This window comes from Podarcis cretensis (assembly GCF_951804945.1).
Source record: "Podarcis cretensis genome assembly, chromosome: 7".
NCBI classification, from domain to species: Eukaryota; Metazoa; Chordata; class Lepidosauria; order Squamata; family Lacertidae; genus Podarcis; species Podarcis cretensis.
Window position 1 is genome coordinate 50,881,327 of NC_137176.1, and position 15,409 is coordinate 50,896,735.

General features: G+C 44.3%; 1 protein-coding gene across 10 annotated transcripts in view; it reads right to left on the minus strand.

The window, feature by feature from the left end:
- The window catches only part of TRAPPC8 (trafficking protein particle complex subunit 8), a gene marked incomplete at its 3' end in the record, with an annotated part of 59,168 nt that extends 55,385 nt beyond the window's left edge, over window positions 1–3,783 (minus strand). For 4 of the 10 annotated variants that reach the window (XM_079984858.1, XM_079984857.1, XM_079984856.1 and 1 more), the window contains exon 1: window positions 3,367–3,783. In XM_079984858.1, coding sequence (XP_079840984.1) covers window positions 3,367–3,523 — 157 coding nt within the window. In that variant the 5' untranslated portion in view covers window positions 3,524–3,783. The remainder of the gene's footprint in view (window positions 1–3,366) is intronic. The other 6 variants (XM_079984862.1, XM_079984861.1, XM_079984860.1 and 3 more) reach the window with 2 other exon arrangements.
- Between the last annotated feature and the right edge of the window lie 11,626 nt (window positions 3,784–15,409).

The window sequence follows — 15,409 nt, forward strand, 5'->3', positions numbered from 1 at the left end:
AGCATTCAACATGGAACCAAGGACAGGGTATTCAGATGTTGGGGGGGGGGACTTCACAAAGAAACATAATTTCAGTTGTTGCTGTCAGCACAGCATTCCCTCTGAAGTGTTTAAGTCATTTTTAAAAGTGATTTATGTTTTCAATAGTAGAAATTTCTGTCAGTGATGTCAAGCACTGGAAAATTTTCTCGTGTTTCTTTTTTGTGGAAAATTTTCTGTTTCAAAAGCTCATTAGTAACAATGAGTTGATGCCAATTGCAAATACTATTTTAGGCATTCCCATTACAATAAACTTATGCTTTATACGGATAACCAAACAGGCAAAATATCTGTAAGAAACATCCTTCTATTAAAAAGAAATCCTATATCCCTAGCCCTATCTACAACATGCTCTTCTGTTTTGATAAATTTAATGCAGGAAACTATTATGAGTGTATTATTTTGCAGTACATATTGTATATGTTATAATAATGGCTTGGATCCATATGAAGGTTGCAATGGCAGCAACATCTCAAGATCAGAGTTCCACTAATAGGATGCTCTGTCAGTGGAAGGGGAAAATCATTTTTGCTGTTCTTCATTCCCACCTGAATCCCCTTGAAAATCTTCTCCAAAGAGTTGGAGGAGCCTTCAGAGAAGTAACACAGGGACTGCAGGGGAAATGGGGTTGGGGGGGGAGGCCACTAACCTCTGCACTCCACTGGAAGCCTCCAATGAGTAAGAACATAAGAGTCTGCTGGATCAGGCGAATGCCCATCTACTCCAGCATCCTGTTCTCACAGTGGCCAACCAGGTGACTATGGGAAACCTGAAAGCAAGGAACTGAGTACAGTGGTGCCCCGCAAGACGAATGCCTCGCAAGACGAAAAACCCGCTAGACGAAAGGGTTTTCCGTTTTGGAGGTGCTTCGCAAAACAAATTTCCTATGGGCTTGCTTCGCAAGACGAAAATGTCTTGCGAGTTCCTGCGGGGTTTTTTTCCTCCCCCCCCTTTTTCTAAGCCGCTTATCCGCTAAGCTGATAAGCCGCTAAAAGGCTAATAGCGCTAATCCGCTAAGCCGTCAATGGGCTTGCTTCGCAAGATGAAAAAACCGCTAGACGAAGAGACTTGCGGAACGGATTCTTTTCGTCTTGCGAGGCACCACTGTACAACAGCACTCTTCCCATTTGTGATTCCCAGCAACAGGCACGCAGGCACATACTGCCTCCAACAGTGGAAGTAACCCAGCTCCCTCAGCAAGCAAAAGGAACCCTTTGGTTGCAGTTTGGTGTGTGTGAGATCTACGCCATTATATTTCTCATTTTACAATCACTATATCTAAGCAATTTTTACCTGTCCTGAACACCTTTGGATGAGTTATAAATAATAAGAAAAACTGGTATTCATATTCTTAGTTTGTAACTAAACTTGTCACTTTGACATCCTTCCATTTCTAGTCTCCTATCTGACACTTTTCCAAATTCACAGAAATTGCCCTCAACCTTGTATACTTTTCCTGTTCATTATGTTTCCAAACACGCACATCTGTGAATTGCAGAAATTCTTGGTAGATCTCCAGCTGAAAAACTTCCTGCCTCTAATTCACATTTCCTAATTCTGGACACATTAAAACAAGGTGCAAATGAAAGGAGCAACTTAAAATACAGTTTGGTAGGCAGTACGCCAACACCCCTGCTTAACATACTCCTTACCTACCAATTGTAATTACTTATTGTTTCCAACCATGAAGGTTCAGCACAGGTAAGAAACATAATTAAAGACTGCATCGATATAGTGATTATAAAATGAGAAATATAATGGTGTGGATATCATCACCACCTGCAACTAAAGGGCTCCTACTGTTTGTGGAGGGAGCTGGAATATCTCCACTTTACTCATTCATAAAAGCTGGTATAAAATATAGTACTCAGAAATGCTGGCAGGAAGTGGCCATCACTTATCCTAGCAGAGTGGTTGAAGAATTTATGATTTCTTTGGGGCAGCAAAGTTGTCCACATATGTGTATATTTCAAACGAGCCTAGCATGTGCACAATTAGAATTCCAACAGCTTAATCCTAAATGAATGGGCATATATTTGTTACATTCACATCCTATATTTATTTCATGATAACAGCATACACTGAGCTCGTTGATGGTCCCCCATCTAAGCACTGACTAGATCCAAGCCTGCTTAACTTCAACAAAGTTGCTGCTTCATGTGCCTTTAAGCAATGTCCTGCTTACTTGGAGTAATACATTAGCAAAAAAGAACAATACAAAAGCAGTTCTTCTGAAAATTGTTATTTTTCATCAAGATCCATTTCATTACTATCTATAGAAGTCATTTTACAGCAACAGAAAATGTGCATATTTAATAAAAACACTGGTTGACCAACTAAAAATGTATTTAATGTTTTTAATGTTCAGATAGCATAATAAATACAAAGCAATAATGTATAAAACAAACCAAAACAAATTAGTTTAAAACAAATTAATTGATGTTTCTAACTGATTTTCATTTAGCAAAGGTGAGCATTTTGTTAAATGTGCTTTCCTAGGTTGTAACAGCCAAGTTAAAGTAATTTATTCCTTTTTCAAACATCACCTATGTGTAACAGACTTGCTTTGTTTGAAAAACATGAAATATTCCTATTGGTACAAAATTATATAATCATCTTGGCAAATCAGCCTAAGTCTCACAGGGAGCAGTCTCCAGTACATATAACTGAGGCTACAACTGACACATCCATTGCTAATAACCACTCGCATGGCTCACATCAACAGGGTTTAATTTGAGCCAGCACTTGTAGGGCTGTCATCTTTTGCCTCTGAAGTGTGGTAAGTCAGTAAGGGAGACCACTTTCACAAAATACAACCAAAACATTGACGATCAGCAGAGCGTAATTCTGCCCACGAGGGTCCTAATAACTTTAACGCTGGTGTCCCTGTCGTTGCAAAGGCGCCTGGACATTACACTTCAGAGCCATTTGGCCCGTTGTCTTTAAGTAATAAAAAGCTGGAGTGAAAGCATAAGCCGGATCCAATGCTCCCCCCCTTCAGAGTAAACAAGATGCCATCACACACGTGAACAAGTACCCTCCTGGCTTTCGCAGAAGGGAGAATTTGGCAAGCGATCTGGATGGGAAGCAGCTGCCTGAAGTCGAAACTTGAGCAAAGGGGGAAGTCAACACAGTGAAAGGGGCTCCTGCCTCGGAGGGCTCTGGAGATGTACATACTGCCCCCGCCCAGCTGCCTCGCAGCACCCACACCCGGAAGGGACGGGGCGGCGGCGGCGGCGGCGGCGGCAGGGGTGCTCCGGAGGCGGCTCTCCCTTCCCCTCCCACCATGTAAACAACCCAGTTCCGCTCCCGCCAGGTGACACCGACCTTCCGAAGTGAGGCGACAGAAAGGCTTTATGAGCTCGCAGAAGCCCAGGTTGTTTTTGCGGGTGACCTTCTCCGCCTCCTCGCTGCACAGCGCGGCCACCAACGGCACGAACGAGTCCTGGAGGAACTCTTGCGCCGACTGCACTCGCTGGGCCATCGCTCCGGCCGACTGACAGGGCGGCCCGCCGCGCCGAGCCCAAGCGAAGGGCCGGCCCCCTCGGCCGGCTTAGCCCGCTCCTTTCCTCCTGGAGACGCTTCCCGCCTCGAGCGCTGAGGCCGAATCCCCGCCGCAGACGAGCGCAGAGTTGGGCTGCCCGTGTTGACACCCGCCGCCCCGCCAAGCCCCTCAGTGACCGCCCAGACCCGCCATATTGAATCCGGAGAGCCCAGACCACCGGGTCAGCCTGCTCCCGGCAGCCTTTGCGGCTAGTCACGTGACAGCGGAGGGAGAGGGAAGGGGCGAGGCTCCTGGAGTCGGAATCAAGGAGGAGACCGGGGGTGGCGGGACAGGGAGACAAGTACGCATGCGCAGTGTCATTTTGCTGAGCTTTTGGGAAAGGCAGGAGGGTTGGGCAGAATCAATGAGCGGAAAAACAATCCGGGGAAAGGATCTGGGTCTGCCGGTGCTACTTTGGACCTGCGCATGCAGCCTGATTTTTCTACCAGGGCTGTTCCTGCAAGGATAAGACACAGCCCAGGCGCTTTCCTGCCGCTTGTGCTCATGCCTGTATGAGTTCTGTTTCCATTTACAGGGATTCCGGGAGATGTTTCTGCTTTTGTGGCCAGTTGGCTCTCTGCAGAGTGTAACCATTCATAAAACATTACAGGTCCCTCCCAAAAATGTCTCAGGCGGAGAACCTGAGCACGTTTTTAAAAACTGGCATTTTGCCTGGGCACCAGATCCATGCAATTCCCGGATTTCCAGTCCCTGGGAATCACAAGCGTGGAGAGTCCTGTTGAGTTCAGGTCCTGCTTCTGGATTTCCCATAGGCAGCTGGTTGGACAGGATGCTGGACCAGATGGACCAGTCGCCTAATCCATCAGGCTTTTATGATCCTAATCTAGCTCTCTTGATTGGCAGCAAGGATGCCAACTTGAATAAAACATTGAGGGGGGCAGGTAAGCCCTGCTCTGCATAATCAATCACAAGAGTTGGTACATGCACAACATTTGAATGGCAATGCCCATCAACTGGGGGGGGGTCCAGCACCCTCAAAAAAATTTGGGGGGTTGGAGGGATCTCAGGCCCAAGGAGTTGACTCCTATGATTGGTAGTACTCGACATTCAGGACAAGGGGATTAGCATATCAGATCACCCACCCTGAACGAAGGTAATAGAGCTGAGCTATGGCCATCCTATCAGCAAGTCAGTATCACATGTTGTGTTCTGCTCTGGTTCCGAGCCTGTGCAGTGTTGTCCTCTCTCTGAGTTTATCAACAGCAAGTTCTGAAAGTCATCCAGGCCAGCGTGTCCTGAGCAGCCTTTGCTCTACTGTTGGATTGGATTATGTTTGAGGGGAGGCACCTTGGTGCACTGTGTGAGTCTGGCTTAAAGGTAAAGGTAAAGGTACCCCTGCCCGTACGGGCCAGTCTTGACAGACTCTGGGGTTGTGCGCCCATCTCACTTAAGAGGCCAGGGGCCAGCGCTGTCCGGAGACACTTCCGGGTCACGTGGCCAGCGTGACATCGCTGCTCTGGCAAGCCAGAGCCGCACACGGAAACGCCGTTTACCTTCCCGCTGGTAAGCGGTCCCTATTTATCTACTTGCACCCGGAGGTGCTTTCGAACTGCTAGGTTGGCAGGTGCTGGGACCGAGCAGCAGGAGCGCACCCCGCCGCAGGGATTCGAACCGTCGACCTTTCGATCGGCAAGTCCTAGGCACTGAGGCTTTAACCCACAGCGCCACCTGCGTCCCTTTTGAGTCTGGCTTATTTACTAACTGTTACGGCAAAAATCTGGGTGCGAGGCTGCTCTGCCACCCAGCTCATCGGACTAAGTCCGTGGGTCCCTGCGGAGGAAAATGAGCTCAGCCGGAGACAGGAGCAAACTGCAGAAGATCCAAGTTTATTGCGCAACAGGTTCAAGGCAAGATTGAACAGTGAGAAAGGGGTGACATGAGTTTTTGAAACTCCCTCCATGTCCCAGAATACAGTGCAAAACACGTCATGAATACATTAAAGAGAGGTTTGGTTACACAGATTACATCATGAATATATTAAAGGGAGGTTGGGTTACACAGATTAACATATGGAGGAGGGAGGGGGGAATATGCAGAGCTGGAGATATGCACAGATAAACACTTCCTGGGGATGAGAAAACAATGGTCCCAAATATGCATAGTCTGCCACCTGACATTGCCTGGAGGAAAGGCTGATCAGAGCGATTTGACAGGATTAGGGTCTTGACACCTTGAGGGATTATGGAGGACAGGGGAGGGGTGATGGAGTCCTAGAGAAATTGAGCAAATATATTGTAGCGAAGAAGGTGAAGAAGACATGCCCCCCCCTTCCGTAACACTAACTAATCTATTTTTTTGTGAAGCAGGAAAATGGAGGAAGAGAATAATGGAGGACCAACCTGCCCTTGCCAATGTTTCCTCACATTCAGCAGAGGGGTGGACAGTTTGAGAAAGGATGTGTCTGCTCTGCTCCTCATTGGTAGCCCATGTGCAACCTTGAAAGGGCCTCCTGCCATTGTGAAGGATCAGGGGCTTCCAAATGTCCCTGCTCACCTGCCTGCTCCACACATCCCTTGAATACTTTTGGCTGGCTGGAATGCATTGAATTGTGATAACAGATCTTGAGTTTTGCATGGCTGGAATGTAGCCTACTATACAAAAGTACAATCATTTCCCATTAATCCATCTACCTTTGCCTCCTGCCCCACCCACAACTGGCATGCAGGTCCTGCAGGAGGGAATGCAGTTTTAATGCTGAAAAAAAAATTCCCCATCCCAGGTGTAGAATCAGGAAAGGGGTAATATAAAAAGACACACCCCATAGCTCCTCCATGATACCTGTGATATTCCACATGTGAAACCTCATAGGTCTTTAGCTGGGGCCTAGGGAAGGTTGTTTCAAGTCCACAAAAATGTACGCTCTTGCTTCAAAATATTGTATGCATAGTGTTCATAACATTAAAAGAATAGGTGCTAGAGGTGATTTTGGCCTTTTATTCTGAAATGGAAATGGGATGTGGTGAAGCTACGCACACAGTTTATTTGCATATCTTAGTTCATTTAGATTTGACACTTTTCAAATATATTCTCTTTTAAAGCTAATTGAATTAAGGATGGGGACAAAGCCTTGAAGCAATGCAAATCCCTGGTGACTGGGGCTTCAAACAATCAGATGTGACTCTTAGGATGCAATTTTGTAATCCAGGTTTATAAAGATTAGTATGGTCTGGATTTCTTTCCTTTGCAAATAGTATTTTTGTCACATGTGTTCCCAAAGTAATTTTACTTTAGCTACCCTGTCCATTGAAATATAGATACCAAAAGGACTGAAGTCACAGGACACTCTTTCTTTACAGTCAACAAGGTAAAAGTTAAAGATTACACCTGCATTCCAGGAAATTTGGCAGGAACTTGCTCTGTGGCAATATATGTTGGCTTCAGGTTCTAGGCTTAAAGAAGCCAATTGCTACAACATCCTTTGTGCACTTTGCTTCCTGAGAGTAGAACCTTGTCCTATATTTTTCTGCAGGATTATATATTTGTTTTTAAGAAGGCAAAGAATCAGGTAAGGAAACTTACTAAAACTGAGTTTCAAATTAAAAACAAAACTAATTGCAGAAACACCAACACCTTGTTTTTATTTGAGGATGGGAGAATTTGCATGTTTGTTTTGCAACTGCAAGAAAATGGTCCTAGGAAATCCCCTGGTGTATTATTAGCCTTTTGTGTTGTCATGGGGAGCTGGGAACAAGACAGAGTGGCACCTCAGAATGTCCTGTGTCAGTCTTATCACCAATTGTTATTTGAATCTTTGTTGATACACAGATTACCATGTTATTTCTAAAAATTATCTGACTGAAACGCTAGTTGGAAGTTTTAGTAGACATGGGAGAAGAAATAGGAAGTTTTAAAAAACTGAAGTTCTGTTTGAAATAAGAATAATGGTGTGGAAAAGCCACCACAAATCAATTTATTTTGGTAGCTTATTTACAGCAACCCACTTACAGGATCACTTCAAAAAGTCATTCCATAAGATCCAGTCATTCTATCAGAATGGTTTATAGATCTGAATTTCCACATACTCGTGTTATAAGAATTTTAAGGTCTTACATATACTGTATATATAATAGATGTTCATAAATGTACCAAGCAAACACATACAAATATGTAAACTACATGTCTGAAACCCACAGAAAAGTCCTGAAACCATTTTGTCTTTCCCAAAATGACCTCAAATATTTCTCTACAAGGTTGAAGGACATGGGAAAAAACCTCCCCATTGTCTCTGTTCTCACAAATCCTGCCTTAAGGGCACATTTAAGGTGTGAACAGGGTGAGTCTGTGACCTGGATTCGGGAATGAAGTAGTTATAATAACAAAAGAGTGGCCAAAACCCAGATACTGTAATGCAATCAGATAACCTGCTGAGATAATACACTCAGGATTCTATTTTAGACCGCCACTTTGATGTATGTATGATGCATTGGGTAGGTAGTCCTGGGCTACACCCCTTCTGTGATGGATGTATGATGTTTCTAGGGGTGGTCTGGAGTTTGAGGGTGGACAATTCAAAAGTCTATATGAGAGCAGGCACATCTTTGTTCTGGGTTCCTCCTCTTTCCTGCTTGTGGTGAGCGAGGACCCTGTTGCAACAGTTTAATAAAGATCAGGCTTAATAGCTGCTTTGCCTCTCAATATTCTCTGGTTGGCCTCTGTTATTTCTCCTACTGATAGAGAACCTACAAAAGGACTCTACTGTATATGGGCTCTTGGGTACCCCATAAGGGAAAAGGAGCAGTTTTTTTCTCATAACACTCATTATTTCAGGGGTGGGAACCTGTGGGCTTCCAGGTGCCACTGGCTTAGAATTTCCACAGTCCTTGTCTGAGGCTGAGAGCTGGAGTCCAACTACATCTGAAGGGGCACAGATTCACAGCACTGCATTATCTGATTTCAATAAAATCCCACAAAAGGTTCAGTAAAATAAATTCTGGCTTTAAATTCTGCTATGTCGTTCATTTTACTGTCATCTTTTTATTTATTATTTATTTGCATGTTAGTCACAATATAAAGCCCATTAGTATGGCAGGCCCTGAATATTTACCAAACATCTCCTCAGAAACTCCTGCACTCCCATCTGCATGCCTAACATCTTGGGTGCTCTGACCTTTTCTCGCAATTTTTGCACTGCATCTCCTACTACATGTTAGGCACTAAATCATGATGTGCAAAGGGAGGAAAGGTGAAAAAATAGGCAGAAGAAGTAATTTCCAAATGTGCACAACTCTGTCAGGGGGAGGAATGGTGGTTGGAGGACTAGATGTGTTTCAGATGGGACGTATTTGTTCACTGCAACACCAAAAGCAGGATGGCTGAAATGCAGTTGTGACCCATATTTCTGCATGACCATCAGATGATAAACTGCAGGAGAGAGAGGCTCTAAAACACTTTAAGTGAATTCTGCCTTGTATATGAGTCAACTGTGTATCCCTGTGACGTCAGAAGTCTTTACGCAGGCCCAGGATGCCATTTGCTCAACTGCACTTGCACAATTGATGGCCATGCAAGCCTTTGTTCTCACAGCTGGATCCTTTGGGGCAACAGGAAAAGGTTTTGAGTCATGGAGCAAGAATTAAATAGTAAAGGTAAAGGGACCCCTGACCATTAGGTCCAGTCGTCACCGACTCTGGGGTTACGGCGCTCATCTCACTTTATTGGCCGAGGGTGCCAGCGTACAGCTTCCGGGTCATGTGGCCAGCATGACTAAGCCGCTTCTGGTGAACCAGAGCAGCACACGGAAATGCCGTTTACCTTCCCGCCGGAGCGGTACCTATTTATCTACTTGCACTTTGACGTGCTTTCAAACTGTTGGGTTGGCACTTTTTAAAATATAATTTCAGAATTCACACTGGTTTTAATAGTCTTCATATTTATGTGTATAAACATTAGGTGTGGAGGGGGGAAATATCTTGTAACTTGTAAGAATTTTATATGCTACAGAGGTCAATATAAAGATATAGAATCAATAGATTGCAGTGTGATCGTCCCATATAATCTAGGTGCAGGGAACCTGTGGCTCGCCAGATATTTGCTGGACTACAACTCCCATCAGCCCCAACTAGCATGGTCAATGGCTAGGGATGGTGGGAATTGTAGTTAAGCAACATCTGATAGGCTGCAGGTTACCCATCCCTGCCATAACATGTCAAACAACCAAAGGCAAAGCTGCAGTACTATGCACACTCACCCAGAACTAAGTCCAACTAAACTCATTGAGACTTACTTTTGAGTAGACATGCTTAGGATTGCTGTGTAGGCTAGTGGGACTTCTGAGTAAACCTGCCTAAGTTTGGACTATGAGTGAAAAAAAGTTTTTTTGTTGTTTTTAAAACCCCACACAAACATTTTATTTCTAAAGTAGATTTATATTTGCAAAATATTAATTGAACATCTTGAAATCTATTGCTATGAGCACACCAAACTTGAAGTAGTAAGAAACTTCAGGAGTGGTAGCACATACATCGGGTTTCATTTCCTTCGAAGGAAGGTCACTGGAGACACTGGTGTCTTTGTAATAAGGTTTTAGTTACACAAATATACAGGCTGAGCATAAGGTTGAAGGGCTTGAAGCAGTGGTTCTCAAACTTTTTTCTCTAGGCCACACTTTCAGAATCAAAATTTGCTCACACCACACCAAATTTTTTTATTGATAAGAAATACATCAGAAAACACAACTAGGATGTCCTCAGTATCACTTGACGCTCTTGTTCTCATTTTGAAAATATATCCATATTCTGCAAATAATAATTATTTTTGATTATACTATACTATACTAAGCTGAAATGTTTACATGTTTACAGTGGTACCTCCGGTTACGAACAGGATCCATTCTGGAGGCCTGGCCGTATCCTGAAAATTTCGTAACCGGAGGACCGCTTCTGCACACACACACACAGTGCCGCAGAGCACTTCTGCGCATGTGTGAAGCACACAGAGCTCTTCTGTGCACACGCGAGCGGCAAACCCACTTCCGGGTTTGCCGCAGCCATAACCCGAAGATTCTGTAAGCTGGAGGTTACGCAACACGAGGTACCACTGTATTTTAATGCCCTTGACCCTTCCCGCCAAACTTGCGATCCTCCCCTGCCACACCCAGTGTGGCGCACCTTTGAGAACCACAGTCTTAAAACAGTAACACTCCCAACAGAGGCTGCTGTTTCCTTTGACTTCCAGGGGGCTTCTCAATGTCATAGCTTGGGTTTCTGCACAGAGAGCAAGTCAAGCCTCTGTGTCCACCCAGCTCCAGACAAGACTAGCCCAGACTAGCCCCCCCCCCCAGGCCTATTGTTCTTCTAATGCTACAGTAATGTAGCCTCCAGCTAGGTAAGCAAGGAAGGCCTTCCCAAAACATGCACACACAAACAGGGAGGGCCAACTCTTTAGTCATGTAAAAAGATATAAAAAAGACTTATCTAGGCCCATTAACATAACAAAGAGACTGGTTTGTCCAGTTCAGTAGTTCCTTCCATTACAGAATCCCATGATATAAAGCCATAGGCTTGTAGAGGGTCGAAAGATGGCAACCAAAACAACCCCTGCCAATCCTATAACAGTATCCATATTTGCTAGGCTCCAAGTGATACTGAACACAGTTTGGAAATGTTAAAATACTCAGAATTACTAGCTAATGAATGAAACAGAACATATACACATAGGAAGTTGCCTTATACTGCTGAGTTCTTACTCTCTGTTGTCTACACTGGCTGGCAGCAGCTCTCCAGGGTTTCAGATAGGGATCTCCTAGCCCAACTTTGAGATGCCAAGGACTGAAGTCAATTGATTCCTGTGTTACAAGATTCATCCTAAGATTTCCTACTCAGTTTTCAGAAGAATGAATGTAATCCACAAAGTGATCATATATACTCAGACTGTAAGAGTCTGTACTCTGATTAGCACTTTACTGGTGGTCACTGTTATTACTGCTGAAAGTGGTGCTGTCATCATCCCATTGTTGTTGTTGTTTAGTCGTTTAGTCGTGTCCGACTCTTCGTGACCCCATGGACCAGAGAACGCCAGGCACTCCTGTCCTCCACTGCCCCCCGCAGTTTGGTCAGACTCATGCTGGTAACCTTGAAAACACTATCCAACCATCTCGTCCTCTGTCGCCCCCTTCTCCTTGTGCCCTCCATCTTTCCCAACATCAGGGTCTTCTCCAGGGAGTCTTCTCTTCTCATGAGGTGGCCAAAGTACTGGAGCCTCAGCTTCACAATCTGTCCTTCCAGTGAGCACTCAGGGCTGATTTCCTTCAGAATGGAGAGGTTTGATCTTCTTGCAGTCCATGGGACTCTCAAGAGTCTCCTCCAGCACCAGAATTCAAAAGCATCAATTCTTCGGCGATCAGCCTTCTTTATGGTCCAGCTCTCACTTCCATACATCACTACTGGGAAAACCATAGCTTTAACTATACGGACCTTTGTTGGCAAGGTGATGTCTCTACTTCTCAAGATGCTGTCTAGGCCTGTCATTGTCCTTCTCCCAAGAAGCAGGCGTCTTTTAATTTCGTGGCTGCTGTCACCATCTGCAGTGATCATGGAGCCCAAGAAAGTAAAATCTCTCACTGCCTCCATTTCTTCCCCTTCTATTTGCCAGGAGGTGATGGGACCAGTAGCCATGATCTTCGTTTTTTTGATGTTGAGCTTCAGACCATATTTTGCACTCTCCTCTTTCACCCTCAATAAAAGGTTCTTTAATTCCTCCTCACTTTCTGCCATCAAGGTTGTGTCATCTGCATATCTGAGGTTGTTGATATTTCTTCCGGCAATCTTAATTCCGGCTAGGGATTCATCCAGCCCAGCCTTTCGCATGATGAATTCTGCATATAAGTTAAATAAGCAGGGAGACAAAATGCAGCCTTGTCGTACTCCTTTCCCAATTTTGAACCAGTCAGTTGTTCCATATCCAGTTCTAACTGTAGCTTCTTGTCTCACATAGAGATTTCTCAGGAGACAGATGAGGTGATCAGGCACTCCCATTTCTTTAAGAACTTGCCATAGTTTGCCATGGTCGACACAGTCAAAGGCTTTTGCATAGTCAATGAAGCAGAAGTAAATGTCTTTCTGGAACTCTCTAGCTTTCTCCATAATCCAGCGCATGTTTGCAATTTGGTCTCTGGTTCCTCTGCCTTTTCTAAATCCAGCTTGCACTTCTGGGAGTTCTCGGTCCACATACTGCTTGAGCCTTCCTTGTAGAATTTTAAGCATAACCTTGCTAGCGTGAGAAATTAGTGCAATTGTGCGATAGTTGGAGCATTCTTTGGCACTGCCCTTCTTTGGGATTGGGATGTAGACTGATCTTCTCCAATCTTCTGGCCACTGCTGAGTTTTCCAAACTTGCTGGCATATTGAGTGTAGCACCTTAACAGCATCATCTTTTAAAATTTTAAATAGTTCAGCTGGAATACCATCACTTCCACTGGCCTTGTTATTTGCAGTGCTTTCTAAGGCCCATTTGACTTCACTCTCCAGAATGTCTGGCTCAAGGTCAGCAACCACACTACCTGGGGTATATGAGACATCCGTTTCTTTCTGGTATAATTCCTCTGTGTATTCTTGCCACCTCTTCTTGATGTCTTCTGCTTCTGTTAGGTCCTTTCCACTTTTGTCCTTTATTATGGAAATCTTTGTAAGAAATGTTCCTTTCATATCTCCAATTTTCTTGAACAGATCTCTGGTTCTTCCCATTCTATTGCTTTCCTCTATTTCTTTGCATTGCTTGTTTAAGAAGGTCTTCTTGTCTCTCCTTGCTATTCTTTGGAAATCTGCATTCAATTTCCTGTATGTTTCACGATCTCCCTTGCATTTTGCTTGCCTTCTCTCCCCCGCTATTTGTAAGGCCTCATTGGACAGCCACTTTGCTTTCTTGCATTTCCTTTTCATTGGGATGGTTTTCGTTGCTGCCTCCTGTATAATGTTACGAGCCTCCATCCATAGTTCTTCAGGCACTCTGTCCACCAAATCTAAATCCTTAAACCTGTTCCTCACTTCCACTGTGTATTCATAAGGGATTTGACTTAGATTGTATCTTACCGGCCCAGTGGTTTTTCCTACTTTCTTCAGTTTAAGCTTGAATTTTGCTATAAGAAGCTGATGATCTGAGCCACAGTCAGCTCCAGGTCTTGTTTTTGCTGACTGTATAGAGCTTCTCCATCTTTGGCTGCAGAGAATATAATCAATCTGATTTCGATGCTGCCCATCTGGTGATGTCCATGTGTAGAGTCGTCTCTTGTGTTGTTGGAAAAGCGTGTTTGTGATGACCAGCTTGTTCTCTTGACAGAACTCTATTAGCCTTTGCCCTGCTTCGTTTTGATCTCCAAGGCCAAACTTGCCAGTTGTTCCTTTTATCTCTTGACTCCCTACTTTAGCATTCCAATCCCCTATAATGAGAAGAACATCCTTCTTTGGTGTCACTTCTATAAGGTGTTGTAAGTCTTCATAGAATTGGTCAATTTCAGTTTCTTCAGCACCAGTAGTTGGTGCATAAACTTGGATTACTGTGATGTTAAAAGGTCTGCCTTGGATTCGTATCGAGATCATTCTATCATTTTTGAGATTGCATCCCAGTACAGCTTTTGCCACTCTTTTGTTGACTATGAGGGCCACTCCATTTCTTTTACGGGTTTCTTGCCCACAGTAGTAGATATGATGGTCATCCGAACTGAATTCACCCATTCCCGTCCATTTTAGTTCACTGATGCCCAGGATGTCAATATTTATTCTTGCCATCTCATTTTTGACCACCTCCAACTTACCCATGTTCATGGTTCTTACATTCCAGGTTCCTATGCAATATTTTTCTTTACAGCATTGGACTTTCCTTTCGCTTCCAGGCATATCCGCAACTGAGCGTCCTTTCGGCTTTGGCCCAGCCGCTTCATCAGCTCTGGATCTACTTGTACTTGCCCTCCGCTCTTCCCCAGTAGCATGTTGGACGCCTTCCGACCTGAGGGGCTCATCTTCCAGCGTCATAACTTTTATATGCCTGTTGTCTTTGTCCATGGAGTTTTCTTGGCAGGGATACTGGAGTGGCTTGCCGGTTCCTCCTCCAGGTGGATCACGTTTGGTCAAAACTCTCCACTATGACCTGTTCATCTTGGGTGCCCTGCTCGGCATAGTTCATAGCTTCTCTGAGTTCTTCAAGCCCCTTCGCCACGGCAAGGCAGTGATCCATGAAGGGGTCATCATCCCATATAGTAGTCTAATTATTCTTTTGTACCTTGAGACTGTGGTTTAGGCACAGTGATTAATACACTAATTGGAAGAAGAAGAAGAAGAAGAAGAAGAAGAAGAAGAAGAAGAAGAAGAGGAGGAGGAGGAGGAGGCAGCAGCCAAAACAGCTTAATCCACACACAAGATGGTAGTATGGTTTGGAAAGCCAAGGTTTCCAGAACTACAAAAAATCTTTAGAAAAAGAATATTAATGAGAAGGAACTCCAAAAACAGCTGAATGAGTACTGTTCAGTGGTCATGGACCATTGAAGAGAGAGAGGTAAAATAGAATGGAATATCCTGGCAATGGTATGGTTGGTTGTAACAAATCCCGAACAGAAGTACTCCTGACTGCAACATTTTGTTGTAAGTCCCACAGGTATATACTAATAGCCAACTTGAATGGTGGGCTGTGATGGCTGTAAGATGATGGCAATAAGAGGCTACTGAAAAACAAGAGGGAAGTACAGTATCAGCATGCTAGAGGGAACCCCAAAGCTAGCAGAAGTATAAACAATAATTAAGCAGGTAAGGCGGCATATAGTCCATAACAGTCCAGTGTGAACTGAGTATATGGACAAGGTACCCTGAAACTATCCAA